Source organism: Polypterus senegalus, chromosome 2 (assembly GCF_016835505.1).
Source record: "Polypterus senegalus isolate Bchr_013 chromosome 2, ASM1683550v1, whole genome shotgun sequence".
Lineage (NCBI taxonomy): Eukaryota > Metazoa > Chordata > Cladistia > Polypteriformes > Polypteridae > Polypterus > Polypterus senegalus.
Window position 1 is genome coordinate 263,454,733 of NC_053155.1, and position 14,243 is coordinate 263,468,975.

At 38.4% G+C, this 14,243-nt stretch overlaps 1 protein-coding gene across 2 annotated transcripts in view; it reads left to right on the top strand.

Moving 5' to 3' along the window:
- The window catches only part of LOC120523822 (anoctamin-4-like), a 78,453-nt gene that overhangs the window by 18,019 nt on the left and 46,191 nt on the right, over positions 1-14,243 (top strand). For both annotated transcript variants that reach the window (XM_039745454.1, XM_039745455.1), the window contains exons 3-5: positions 10,545-10,605; positions 12,696-12,818; positions 13,043-13,250. In XM_039745454.1, coding sequence (XP_039601388.1) covers positions 10,545-10,605; positions 12,696-12,818; positions 13,043-13,250 — 392 coding nt within the window. The remainder of the gene's footprint in view (positions 1-10,544; positions 10,606-12,695; positions 12,819-13,042; positions 13,251-14,243) is intronic.

Consider the following 14,243-nt stretch of genomic DNA (forward strand, 5'->3'; position numbering starts at 1 on the left):
TGGAATTGTAAGGAGACACTCATTTGAGGATCTAAGGTTACGATTTGGAATATAGGGTGCTAGACATTCCGATATGTTAGATGGAGTGAGATTATTTAAGGCTTTATAAATCATAAGCAGAATTTTAAAGTCAATTCTGAAAGACACAGGTAACCAGTGAAGTGACATCAAAACTGGAGAAATGTGTTCGGATTTTCGTTTCCTAGTTAGGATTCTAGCAGCTGCATTCTGCACTCGTTGCAAATGATTTATGTTTTTTTTGGGTAGTCCTGAGAGGAGTGCGTTACAGTAATCTAGGTGACTGAAAACAAAAGTGTGAATTAATTTCTTAGCATCTTTCAATGATATAAGAGGTCTAACTTTTGCTATATTTCTTAAGTGAAAAAATGCTGTCCTAGTGGTCTCATGAATATGCGGTTTAAAATTCTGGTTACAGTCAACAGCTGCCCCTAAGTTTTTTATTTCCGTCTTAACTTTTAATCCTAATGCATCAAGTTTATTTCTGATAACCTCATTGAATCCATTATTGCCAATCACTAAAATTTCAGTTTTCTCTTTATTCAGCTTGAGAAAATTACTATTCATCCATGCAGAAATACCAGTAAGACATTGTGTTAGTGAATCGAGAGAGTCGGAGTCATCAGGTGCTATTGATAAGTACAGCTGTGTGTCATCAGCATAGCTGTGGTAGCTCACGTTGTAACCTGAGATAATTTGACCTAACGGAAGCATATAGATTGAGAAGAGCAGGGGACCCAGAATAGAGCCTTGTGGAACACCATATAGAATATCATAGCGCCCCCTATCTGTCACAATCTCTAGATAGAGAGAGAGGGAGAGAGATGTCTATGATTATAATGCAGATGGCAGGCAACAGAACAATGATTAGAAATTTGCTGTATGGCTTAAAGTACAGTTTAATTTGTTGAAGAAATTTACCACTTTAATTGATACATTCTACTTTTTTGATTTTTTTTTTAAAGAAAGTATTATTTATTATTATTATTTGTATGTACAAAACAGTTGTTCAGTTAGTTAACAGAGAAGCTTTTTAAATAACGTGAAAAGCCAAGGAAAGCTACTAACTCTTTCCTAAAAAGGTTTGGTGCAAAAACACTCCTGGTGAAATCTCATTAAAAATCTTGTAACTTGTATATCTGTAATAATAATACTGTTTGTTACTATTAAAGGAAAACCACAATGATTGTTGATATACCTAAATTTAATTAGGACCAATTAATTGTTTTCTTTAGATTAAAAACACCACATAAATGGAGTCTTTCTTTAGTTTGTGAGTAGGTTTGAAAAAGCAGCCACCAAGAAAATGCATCAAGTGTTTTATTTTCCTGTTGAGAATAATGTGTTTGAAAACAAAGGCAGTGCCATTTCCTTTGTGCCTGACTGCCACAGAAAATAGACACGCTGTATAATTACCAACTGTTTGGTGCAATTTTCAAATGTGCCAGAACAATGCAGTCTGCCTCAAATGTTAAACCCATATTGTAGACGTGACATTACCTAAAACGAATGTCTCCAAAGTCTGTCACAATTGTACACTCATCAGTGAAGAAGTGTTTATTTTTAAATTACCTAATTATTTTCACTTGATTTAGCCCTTAGTTAAAATAATTGTAAGTAGAGGATTTGCTATTTAGTGCTCCTACTGTTTGCTATTTCAACAACTTTTTGCAATTAGAATACTGCTAGTAAATGTTAGCAGCATAATGTGTGAAGAGGGAAACATGCTTTTTATGATCTTTTAGTGTTAAAGCTCTGCTTGTATAAAATTACCTCCTCAAATTGCTCTTCCTCTTAAAAAATGAAAAAGATCTGAAAATATTGACTTACTTTGAAGGCCTAATACTGGTTCACAATAAATTATTTCACTTTGTAAAGTTTAATGGATTTTCCTTGGTGGAATCTAATCATCTGATAAATGTCATCTGGTATTATCCTGTGAAAAATTCAGTGTTGGTCCAAGAACAGAGTAGACAACACAAAATAGTTTGTACTTGCCTAACATTGTATCATAATCTCTCTTTTTTTTTATATTATTTCCCATGTATTTGTCTATCCTGGGTATGATGTTAAACTGCATCTGGCCCTGCAAATGGTCCTCCAACTTGCTCTGAAACAGCAGACAGGACTCCATTCTGCTCTTGGCGGGAGTAGCTCTACTGCAGCCGCCCATAGGAAGGCTGCTTGCATTATGAAGGGGATGGGGGAAAATCCTTGGGAGCCTCATCCCCGGAGGAGTCAAAACTGTTGGGGAGCCAATGGGGTCAGGCCTGATGGAAATCGGAACTGGTGTGGTGCTGTGGTATCCCCAACTGCACGGCAGCACCTGGGTCCTAATTTGAGGTAGCCCATCTGGGTAGGATCATCTTCCTCTGCTGTCGGAGGAACTTAGAGTGCCACCACTGAAATATGGAGTATACAATGTGGTGCACAGATCTGGGACTGGCCAGATCTCTGTTGGTGAGTACACCTTTTATTACTGGTCATTCTGATGGCTGTCATCCTCGGGGAGTAGCTATTGATGTGGCGGATCAGCTCCTTCCAATGGTGTCCGATGTCGCTTCTTTCAATGAGTGTATGCTCTGACCGCAATGAGTGATGCCTCAGTGAGGGAGACATTTATTTTCAACTTCGCTCTGTGGTTGATGGGTACCTGCAAGGTGACACTCCATTGGTCATGGGTGACTTCAGTGCGACCACTGGCACTGGCAGTGAGGATTGTGTTGGTGGTTGGTGGTTGGTGACCATGGTGAAAGTGGCTCCATGATCCTTGACTTAGCAAAAGGTCAGGGGCAGTGGATCACTGGATCCTGGTTCCTGCACCCTGAGCAGCATCGTTGGGCTTGGTACTCCAATACTGGTGCTGCCGTGAAGGAGATTGATCACATCCTAATGGGTATATCCCAGAGACTCCTACAGAACTGCAGGGTCTACAGCAGTGGCAAGTTAGTGAATTCTGACGAGACTTTTTGTTGCTCCTCTGAAGATCCAGCTTAGGTCCAGTAGGCTGCCACCGACTAGGAGAATGAGGCTGGACCTGACCAGATCCCAAAATCTGGCTGTTTCTAAAGAGTTTGCACGCAGTTTTTGGGACTGCTGCTCCTAATGTGATGAGAGGTTGCTGAGGGTTGTGTAGGTGTTGCCATTGTTACTAGAAGGAAGTGTCTTATGGGGCATCCTGGATATCATCGAGAGGAGTCACAGAGCATGGCTTGATGGCAACTCCGATCTGTACTAGGAACTGAGAGGGATGGCTGCGAGGGCTCGGAGGGCTGTTAAGTAGGCGTTTTAGAGGAATCTGTGAGCATGTGACCAACCACCTATAGTCTAGTGAGCCATGTCCTGCTTATAGAGGAATCAAAGCGTTATGCATATCTAAATCTGTTCTCTGAGAGTTGCAATGCAGGTGATGGAACAGTCCTTACAGATGACCCTGCAATTGTGAGCCGCTGGATGGCTACTTTGAACAGCTGCTTAAAGTTGATCCTCCAGCTAGTATGTTGCATATCTCAGGATCCATGAGTCTTGAGGGTGATCCTCCAATTAGCTGTGAACCACCCAATCTCGCTGAGGTTGCACAGGAGCTGAACCAGTTGAAGGGAGGGAAGGATGCAGGGATCTGTGATGTCCAGGGTGAATTTCTCCAGGTTAGTGGTAAAGCTGTCGTCCTTGTATTGCAAGCAATCTTTGCTTCTATTTGGGAGATGGGCGTCATCCCAACTGACTGGAAAACAGGACTTTTCGTCCTTATCTGGAATGGGAAGGATGTTCGCCTGGATTGTGGCAACTACGTGGGGATAGCACTGCTCTCGGTGCCAGGTAAGGTCCTTGCTAGGGTCATCCTCAATAAGATTCATGATCACTTGCTCACCTATCAGCGACCGGAGCAGTCTGGTCTTACGCCTAAGAAGTCTACCATTGACTGCATCTTGGGCCTTAGGGTTCTCATGCAAATGTGTATATTGTCAGAGTTTCTTTGGAGTCTTTGTTGATTTCCATAAAGTGTTGAGACTTCGCAGGATTTCCCCAAAGTTGCTGGATATCATGGCCGGCCTGTACACTGGTACTGTGAGTGCTGTGCAGAGTGGAGGGAGAACCTCTGCATTTTTCCCAGTTGATTCTGGGGTTTGTCAGGATTGTGTTCTTGCTCCTACTCGGTTCCATGCTTGCAGGATCGTGAGGTCCAGCATTTGTGGGGCTTCTGTTGGTGAAGAAAGATTCACTGATCTTGGCTTTGCCAATGATGCTGTGATCTTGGTGGAGTCAATGGAAGCTCTGATCAGGGCTCTTGAGAGACTGAGAAAGGAGTCAGAGTCTCTGGGCTTGAGAGTGTCCTAGATAGAAAAACAAGATCCAGGCCTTTAATGACCTCTTGGGTATAACCATTGGCAGTGTCTGTTTGCGGAGAGAATGTTGACCTTGTCAAGTGGTTTACTTACCTCAGCAGTGACTTTCGTGTCTCTGGTGACTCGGGCCAGATGGTTGCCCAACGGTTTACGAGGCTGAGGAGAGTGTGCAGCCAGCGCCCGAAGACATGCTCGGCACAGCATCACAATTACCACCTGGCCATTGCACGGAGGTCAGCTTTTATAATAATGTCTGAAACAGAATAAACGGCGGGCTGCGACCCGCATTGACGGATGATAAAAAAAATATATATCTTTGTCTACGTCAGCCACACCAGGAAAATATTTAGTGAACAAGGTCACTGGTGAAAACTATTTGTAACTTATCTCAGTTTTTATTTTGAGAGAATCATTGCAGTGTAACACATAAATTGTGGAAATGTACATGTATGGCTCAGGTGACATAGTGAAAAGGTTTCTGCTCAAGCAAATGATGGAGAATTATCTTTTGAATGATTTGTATTCCATGTGTCACTCCTGTTATAGCAGAGTTCATTAGTTCAAGAGGCAGACCATTTACAATGGCATTGCTTAGAATTTTAAGTTTGCCATTAAATACTATACAGTATAGTATTAATGTATTATGAAGGTAGGTAATTCACACAACCTGTTAAATACTCCCGATTCAATTAATTACTGTGCCTGTGCACTTTCTGTCTGAGGTGATGAGAGAATAGCTTTCTGCAGACACGCAATTAAAGGTATCTGACCAATATAGCCATTTATTCTACATTCTTAGGTGGAGTAATATGTGTTTATGTGTCTGTGTTGTGTGTTGTTTTTTTTTTTTTGCATATTGTGGTCCTCTGCTCCTTCATAGACATTTTTGTGAAAGCAGTTAAAGCGTGTTTCAAAATTTGTCCCATCCTATTCCCTTTAATTGAGTGTCATAAACCTGAACACAGTATTGTTAGTGAGCTGCATAGCAATGTAACCTGCACCAGTTAGAAAAATTTGACACCGTCATCACTACTCCCTTTTTTTTTTTAATAAAAACAAAAAGTATTCGCTAACTATAAATATACACAGAGCATACCAAAATGATATAAATTTAAAATCTTAGTTACTTCAGATAGATATTTTGTATTCAGCCTCCTTATAAAATGTTATAAAAGAAAATTGTGTCTTCAGATGTGTTTTTCCCCAAACCCCCCTCCCCCTCAGTGTTTGCTTTCTCCTTGTGTCCCGGGCATGTGATAAATGAAAGAAAACTATCTTGGCATCCAATGATTTGTTAAACTAAAAAAAGATTGTTATTAAAATATTTGAATGTTAGACAACTAATCAGACATAAATATGTTGAAGGAGAAAACAGGCATTTGAAGTCTAGAACCTACTAGTGTGTGAGAGGTGATTGCAACATGTATGCATTGGATAAGGCGTCTAAGTTAGGTGTTTATGGTGGTTTCCATTTGTCATAGTAGTTGTGGCAGATCCAGATATAGTCACTACAAAAATGACTTGCCTTTGTTTATTAAGCCTAAAGTGAATTCTGTCCAAATCCTCTAAATTGTATAGGTTTTAAATACATCAGAGCTTTGAAACCTGACTTTGCTAACTGCCAAGGACTTGGCTTCAGAAAAATGGAGATGGCCATTGTACTTAATCAAGTTGATTTGAATCGGTTCAGTGAAAAGATACAGATCACTGACCAACTGATTCATGTATTTATTACATTGCCTGTATTCTCATCTGGCAAATTAAACAAAGAGCTTTAGTATTTACATTTACTAATGAGCTGAATTAATAGCTGAATGTCTATTTTGTGCCAAATAATCACATTTTGGCTTCAGCTTCTGTATGTTTAATGCTTATGCTTGCAGCACATATTGTCCCTAATTCTTTGTCATTCTGGCCTGTGGGAGATATAAAATTGCAGAAGGGGTGTGTGGGTTTTTTTTTATTTATTTAATCTACAAATGTGAATCGGTTTCTTTTTCTCAGTAATGATAGGCTCAAAACATTTTTTTTTTTTTTTTTTGAAGACTTTTGTATTGGTGAGATTGATTTATGTATATGATACCTTGTGCTGGGCCAGTTAAGTATTAGTCACTTACAAGATGGAGCCCAGAATTGCCTATTCAGAGCTGCCAGCCTAGATTAATCCATAGAACAAAGTGCAGACTCCACAAGGAGAGTGACAAGGCCAGGAAACAAACGTACTTTAACTTCATCAGGTGTCAACTGACCTTGGCAAGCATGTAAATGGTAAGCATTTCAGACCCTTCTACGAACAATTTACCCCTCAATTCCCATTAATGTCAGTTTGCAAAACATTTACAGGTTGGTGCAGTGAAAAAGGAAGAATGAACAGCATCTTTTGTATTTTCTGCATTCACTAATCCTCACATACAGTAAGGTACCCCCTTTAAGGTTTGGAGTACTGTACAAGATTATAACAGGTATCCTGTTATAATCTTTATGAAAATCATTTTATTACAGCAACAACTTGTGTTTTAAGTATTAAGTATGAGTTACAGACGGATGTAACCACACAAGCATGAAGAATCAAATTCAAATTCACCGTTATGAAGTGTCTGTTGCCAGTTCCATTTAATTAGAAAAAAATCCTTATGGAACAATTGGAGAATTCATAGTAAAATGTTAGGATTCTGGATAAGAGAAAAGAATAGATTGTTAATAAGTCAATTAATTACTGTAATTTCTGACTAGATTCGGTAGATCTCCCACTTTATTTTTCCTACATCTTTCTGCATGTGGAGGACCCCGGCCATTAGGCTTACTGTATGTCAAGGTAACTAGAATTCACTCATTTTAAAAAACAAAAATTATAATTTATAGAGAAACAAAAGGCTTATAGAAATAAAATAATTGTTGACATATCACCATAAAAGAGGAGACAAAAAACTGACATAGAAAAGGCTGTTTTAGTACATTTTGAGGTTTTTTTTTAGTTTTGATTTTTACAAGGCTTTTTGTTTTTTATTTTAGAACTTTTGATTGCCTTCCTGTCTACTAATTATATGTCTATTTTTATGTAAGCCTGTATTTATTTTTTTTGATATTCATGATTATTCTTAACTAATTTAATTTGTTTTACTTTTCTTATAACTTTCCTCTTGGGCGTCATGTGAACTCACTTTGAGCTACATCCTGTGTATAAAAATGTGCTATTGAAATAAATGTTGTTGGCATCTTAGTCAGTTCTCCCTTGCTGTTTTACCCTGTGGGTAAGGCAGAGCCTACAATATTCTTCAACTTTAGACTGTCTTGTTTACAATTTTCTGCAAAGCTTGTAAAAGTTAGAAGTGTCCCTGGCACAGCTATTCCAAAGCTTGTTACACCGTTACATCACAGGGACTTGATGTGTTTTCATTTCTGTAGTGTTGTCTTCCTCACCTGGATTTGAGTGTTAAGCTTTTTGCTGTTTCCTGTAGAATTTCTTGGAGAAAAGTATGTGTTTTTGTGACATGAGTTTATAACCTGAGATTCTCTTTAAGTAAGACACTTTCATCCAGATTTAGTTCAGTCTTGAGTTGAAAGAGTGGATCTTAGAGCTGGTGATCCTACAAGTTGTTCAGGTTCAGGAGCTTCAAGGAGAGTAGCTTTTTGAGTCCCCAAAAATTAAGTTTCAAAAGAGACTATTCATGTGTTTTTAAGTGAAGGTGTAGCTTAGGTGGTCAGAGACATTTTCTAAGTACAGTTTAATGCATGTATGTGTGAGTCTCTCAAATTAGGCAAGAGTTTTAGCTTAGGGTTAAGATAAAGATGATAATCTTACTCTGGAAAATGTTAACTTTGATTGACACATGTATTTTTCAGGTGAAGGTCAGAAAACCAGCCAAATTTTGGATAATGGTAAAGCTGAAGAAGAGATTAGGCACTCGAATGCAGGTGTAGAAGGGGCAACTGACATTCTGCATCTTTGTCAATTCTGTTCTTTTAGTAGAGAAAGCATTGTGTGCTACTGAAAGATCAGCAAATACCCAAGCAAATACAAATGCTATAGAATTTAAAACAAATAAAATGCCTATTCTTATTTAGGATTGTTGGCCATTTATGTTTGACCAGAGAACTACCTGCAGCTTAACAATGCCCTTAATGGACACTTTCATTATACCATCAGTAAGTGTTATATAATCTTTAGGAGTTTCACCATCAATTTAGGCATGATTTTATAAATTTCTAGGGCTGCATCCTTGTGATAAGAAGTCTGTGGAATAATTGAGTCCTGGAGTATGCAGGCTCTGAACAGGTGCAGTTGTATGTGCATGTAGGCACTGCTCCAGAGTTGATTGGAGTTCTTGGCTGTTCTTGAAACATTCAAATGCAAGCAGGTCAGTCAGGTGCCTCATTCACAACTTAGAGATACAGGAGGTTACCCCATTTGGGCAGTTTAAAAGGAGCCTGCACAATATAAAGGGGAGAACAAAGAGAATCAGGTCAAAATCAAATCAAGACAATAAAAAAAAATGAAAAAACAAAGACACGGAGGTCCCAGGAAAGGAACAGAATAGAGAGAAGGACAGAAATGGGACAGAGCTGGTGAAATATGTGATGGGAAGCAGGTAGACTGGAAAGTGAGCCCTGTGAGTAAAGCATGTGACCAGATGCTCAAGTGGTGGGCAGAGGGGCTGCTCCTGCTGTGCATTTTTGGACCAGGACCAACCTAGTGCTTTGGGAGGCTCCCACAGAGGCCTGACAACTGCAGCTTAGAGGGATCAAGGAGCAAAGCTCAGCATGGCACCCTGCAAATGCTAACAGGCTGGCAACAGGAGTCCATGCTGAGATAAAGGACTGTCTGCACCTGTTGGTGGATGTCTCCTTGTGCTGAGGAATCCACAAAGGACAAGCTGAGGAGAGATTGGATTTTAGAGAGAAGCACTGAGGCTCGTGGTTTTAACAGAATATGTTTGCTCTTGATTTGATCCTCGTTTGGACATTTAGCCTCCACTTTTTGGCACCTGATTTTATAGATTAAGGATTTGCATCAGTCCCACACTGACTGTGTGTGTCCTCATTTGCCCAGCTCATCTGTTTACAACAATGAACGGTTCCGGGTTCAAGAAGTTCCAGGAAGCAAGTAGGGAGAATGGAGCCAACCCCAACCAATACAGTCCTTCTTCCTTTTACCAAATGCATGGGCCCTTGGCAACCACATCAATATGTTCCAATGTAATGCACCCTAGGAAAGAGTCTGCAAATCTTATGTCAAGCATTGTCCATACTAGGTGATTCAAATAGTATGTTTCTGCTAAATGCTCCATTTAAAACAAAAAAAAGTAGACAAGTGCAGTAAGTGCACTTGGTAGGGATTCCCAGCAGCTTTCTTAATGTGCCAGTCAGCAGGACATTTAAGGGTCAATTAAAAAAGAACTAGAATTGATTTCCATAAATGACCACCTGTAAGCAAAATCAAATCTGTAATGCAGCACTCTACATTCTGGCCAAGTGAATGGATAATGAAATCTCAAAGAGCTATCCCTTCACAAAAGATGTTAGTATTATGGTAACAAAGAAGCCTTGCAATTGAAATCATCCTGCCGGAAGTGAAGCTGATAGTGCTTGGAATGACTCCATTTTAGGAAATAATGCTAAGACAAGCAATACAAATGATGCTGGAGAAATTAGAACTCGAGGGATTGTGTACGTCTGTGCGATACTTTTTAGATGAATACATCTAAATTGTTTGCACTACCTTGCTATACTGCATTGCTTCATCAACTATTTTAGATTTACTTTTATTAGTGTAATTGCAAAGTTTTAACATTTTAGAAATAAAATGTCATTGTGTAATGTTAATACATACATACATTGTTGTATGCTTATCTTAATTCTTTTATAATGCTGTTATTTTGTTATTTTGTGTTTTCTAATGCTTTAAAACCCTTCATGGCTAAACAGTACACTATCTTCATTAATTTAAATATCATAAGAATTATACTGTTTTTGGTGTGCTTCCAGATTCCAGTGTAATAGTCAAATTCAAAAGCAATTTAAACTTAAATACTGTATGCTGTAAGCTCACTTTTCTTTTAGTTTAAATTAATGATTTATGGTATTCACAGCTATTAGTTACATTTTATTATTACAATTTCTCATAAGGTATATTATTGTAAAATAAATAAGATGAGTGATAACTTTTTTATTTTCTTACAGACCCACCATATACTAACAAATATTGATGCAAGTGATGGAAAAAATTCAAAAGTCAAAATGGGTAGGATATTTACTTTTTGTGTCTGTCACATATTTTATTATTAGGATGGCATTATAGTACAGGAACCAATGCTGCTTACTAACTACCAGCTTTTGGTGTCCTATATTCGGTCCGTAGCTTGGGTGTGGACTTCCTAGAATTTACACAGTGTCTAGAATGGTTTCCTACAGGTACACTGTTCTTCTTCTTCTTCATCCCAAAGGTGTGCAGTTTAGTGTTATGAACCGGGATGCTTCCAAAATTGCCTGCTGGGGGTGGATTACTGTTAAAAAGCCCCAGCTAAACACAAAATAGTCCTCAAAGAATTTTTATAAAATAAAAGATGCTCTGCAGTACAAGAAGCTCCTTGGAGCACAAAAATGAATTGCCTGAGAAGGCAAGGCAATGCAGTCCAAGGCAAACACAGTTCCAATACAGAATCGAAAACAAAGTCAAAAATTGAGCACGTTCAAAATTCCAGTCATCTCAAAAGGTACTGAGCAAAGCAAAACACAACGCTCCATTCTCTAGAGCATTCAAAATGAACTACCAAGAACTATAGAAGGCCCTCCATATTTATAGCACAGAGGGCAGTTCCTGGTGGGGATTAGCAGGTGGTTCCATCTCTTACTGATCCATTCATAGAACAGAAGGAACCCAGTGGAGGCATTAGGAAGAAAACCAATAATAAACAAAAGTAACATGGATAAATGGCATAAAAACAACATTGAGCTCCGACCAGGGTAAAAATCCTGTCTGAAACATGACAGTGGGAAGATGCGACCTCTGATGCATTGGCGTTCCATCCCAGGGTATTCCTTACCTGTTCCAGCTGCTCCTAGAGTAAACTTTAAAACCACATGATCTAGTTTTGGAAGGAAAATGGTTCAGAAAATAGATGGATGCATTTGAGTACAATTTTATATACAGTATAATATGTAATTTAACACAACTTTTACAGTTTATTTAAAATATAGATGTACTGTTGTTTAGGCACTCCACCCTCAAAACTGAATTGATCAATGCTGGGATTGTTTCAGGTTTTATGCGTATACAGTAGGGTATACTGAAAAAATAGACTGTTGAGACAGGCGTTGGGATTATGGTCACCATTTGAATACCCTGCTGTATCGGATCATAAGAATAATTTGAGTGCAGGTGTTGACATGAGTAAATATTGAACTGTGAAAGGAGTTCAATACAAGAGCAGAAACAAGTGGTTTAAAAATCAGAGGCAGCTAAAATTCATAAAAGAATTTTAGGACAGTATTACTTCACATGGGAAATAACCTGCATCTATCGAAGTAAGGATAGTTGAATGAAGCCTGAAAGTAAATCAGAGTTGCAGTAATAAGATATTTAAAAATCCATTTAAATGGTGAAGTGATAGAAATTAGCAGTTTAATTAACCAAATAAAAACAGAATAGATCGAATAAAGATAGACAGAAAATGATAGATATAATCAGATTTTTATTTTTTATTTTAAATTAAATTGGAACACAGCAGATGGATAGTAGTTCTTGTCTATCCTTGTCTAATCTTTTCCTGTCCTAGACAGGATTGCATTGTATTGGATTAATATGGCATTAGATAAAAGTCTGTACCTAACAAATAAGAATTGGTAGCTATGTTGTTTCATAAGTACTGTCTTCTGTTGTAATTAATATTAGTAAATTTGCATCAAATTATGAATTGTAGATTCTACCATCCTATCCATAATCCAACCCGTTATCCTAACACAGGGGGTGTCTGCTGGAACCAGTCCCAGCCAACACAGGGCACAAGGCAGGAACAAATCCCTGGGCAGGGCACACACACACATCAAGCACACACTAGGGGCAATTTAGGATCGCTAATGCACCTAACCGGCATGTATTTGGACTGTGGGAGGAAACTGGAGCACCTGGAGGAAACCCACTCAGACACAGGGAGAACATGCAAACTCCACGCAGGGAGGACCCGGGAAGCGAACCTGGGTCTCCTAACTGCGAGGCAGCAGCGCTACCACTGTGCCACCAAATTGGAGATTTTTGTTTTTTTTAATAATTCAAAATGTGGTCATCTCTTAGAGCTAACATTTAAGAAACTCTTTTCTGCTTTCTTTTTTTAGGTCTTTTGTATCTACAGATGAAAGGAGCTATCAGAACATCCTTTATACTACATGATCCCAGGCCATATTTACAAGCACAGACTCAAACAGATGGATACAAATACCAGCTGCAAAATGTGAAATGTATGTGTAGGAAGGTTAGCTTAATTAGTGACTAAAAACTGACCTCAAGGGAGTGGGTTTGTGATGTTTGTGCTGGCACCCCATCCAGGGTTAACTCTATCAGCATATACTCCTGCTCCTCTGACCCAAATTTGGAAAAGTGGGTTGATTAAAATACAGTAGTTTTGATTATTATATAAAATTCCACAATTAAATTAACAAAATATTTTGGCTTTCTATTCCAGGTGCTTTAATGCCATCTGAAGATAGCAGAGAAGAGCTTGACAAAAAATGGGCTAAAGCCTCTTTTAAATTTAGCCCACTCACAAAAATTAGGAATTATTTTGGAGAAAAAATAGCATTATATTTTGCATTTGTTCAGACTTTGCATCTGACTTTAATTTTTCCAGCATTTCTGGGGTTTTGTATTTTTGTTTATGGTCTTCATTTAAGGTAAGAATTCCAAAAATAAAACCTGTACACGTTTATCTTTCAAAACTCTATGTAGATGAGTTACAATACTATATAATACAAAGACAAATATTAAGATAGAATTATTGTTGGAAGAAGAGGATCTTTACAGTATTAAAAATAAAGTACAAGAGCGGTCCTGGGAGGGTTGATAGTTGGTCAAGAAAAGAATAAAGAGAATGAAATCCTCTTAACAGACTAAAGAGATTAATTACTATAAAAGCACTCCAAAAATAAACAAAGGTAAAGAGGGCTAGTCCACCATGTGTTAATGTGTTTAGTTCAATGAATCCATTTTCTAACACGATTATCTAGTTGAGGGTTACGGGGGTATGTTGCCTTCTCTTTGCCAGCCTCACATTTTTTTGTAAACATTGTTATTTGGTCAAGGAGTTGTTTGTCAATTGAAGGAAGAAGACATGCATACAAAAATACTATATTTGTGATAGTACCCCAGAATTTTAACAGTATTGTGACTGGCTCTTCCTGATAACCAAAATGGAAATGTTGCTCCATTCTTCATAGTTGAATCTTCTTCAGTCATGGTTTCATTAACATAAAAAAACATTCTCACCACTGCTTAACCCAGGTCATTACCACAAGGCACTGGAGCTCATCCCAGCAGCATCAGGCACATGACAAGAACTAACTTTAGATGTGGCGCTGGTCTATTTTTGCACCGGCACCCATACAGACCCACTTAGCACCAGTTTAGAGTAGATGGTCAACATAACTTTCAGTTCTTTGGAATTTGGATGGAAAACCAGACTAACCTGGAAAGCAGGTTAGAAAATAAATAATGGGCACAGAAAGAATGTCCAGTCCACCTAGACGTGGCCAGGTATTGAACTTAAAACACCAGATAGGTGAGGTAGCCGTGTCAATCACTGCACCACTTTGTTTAATTAAGACACACAAATTTCAGGTTACAGTAGTTATTGTCCCACATTGCAAAGAAACAGTTATTTTAGCGTT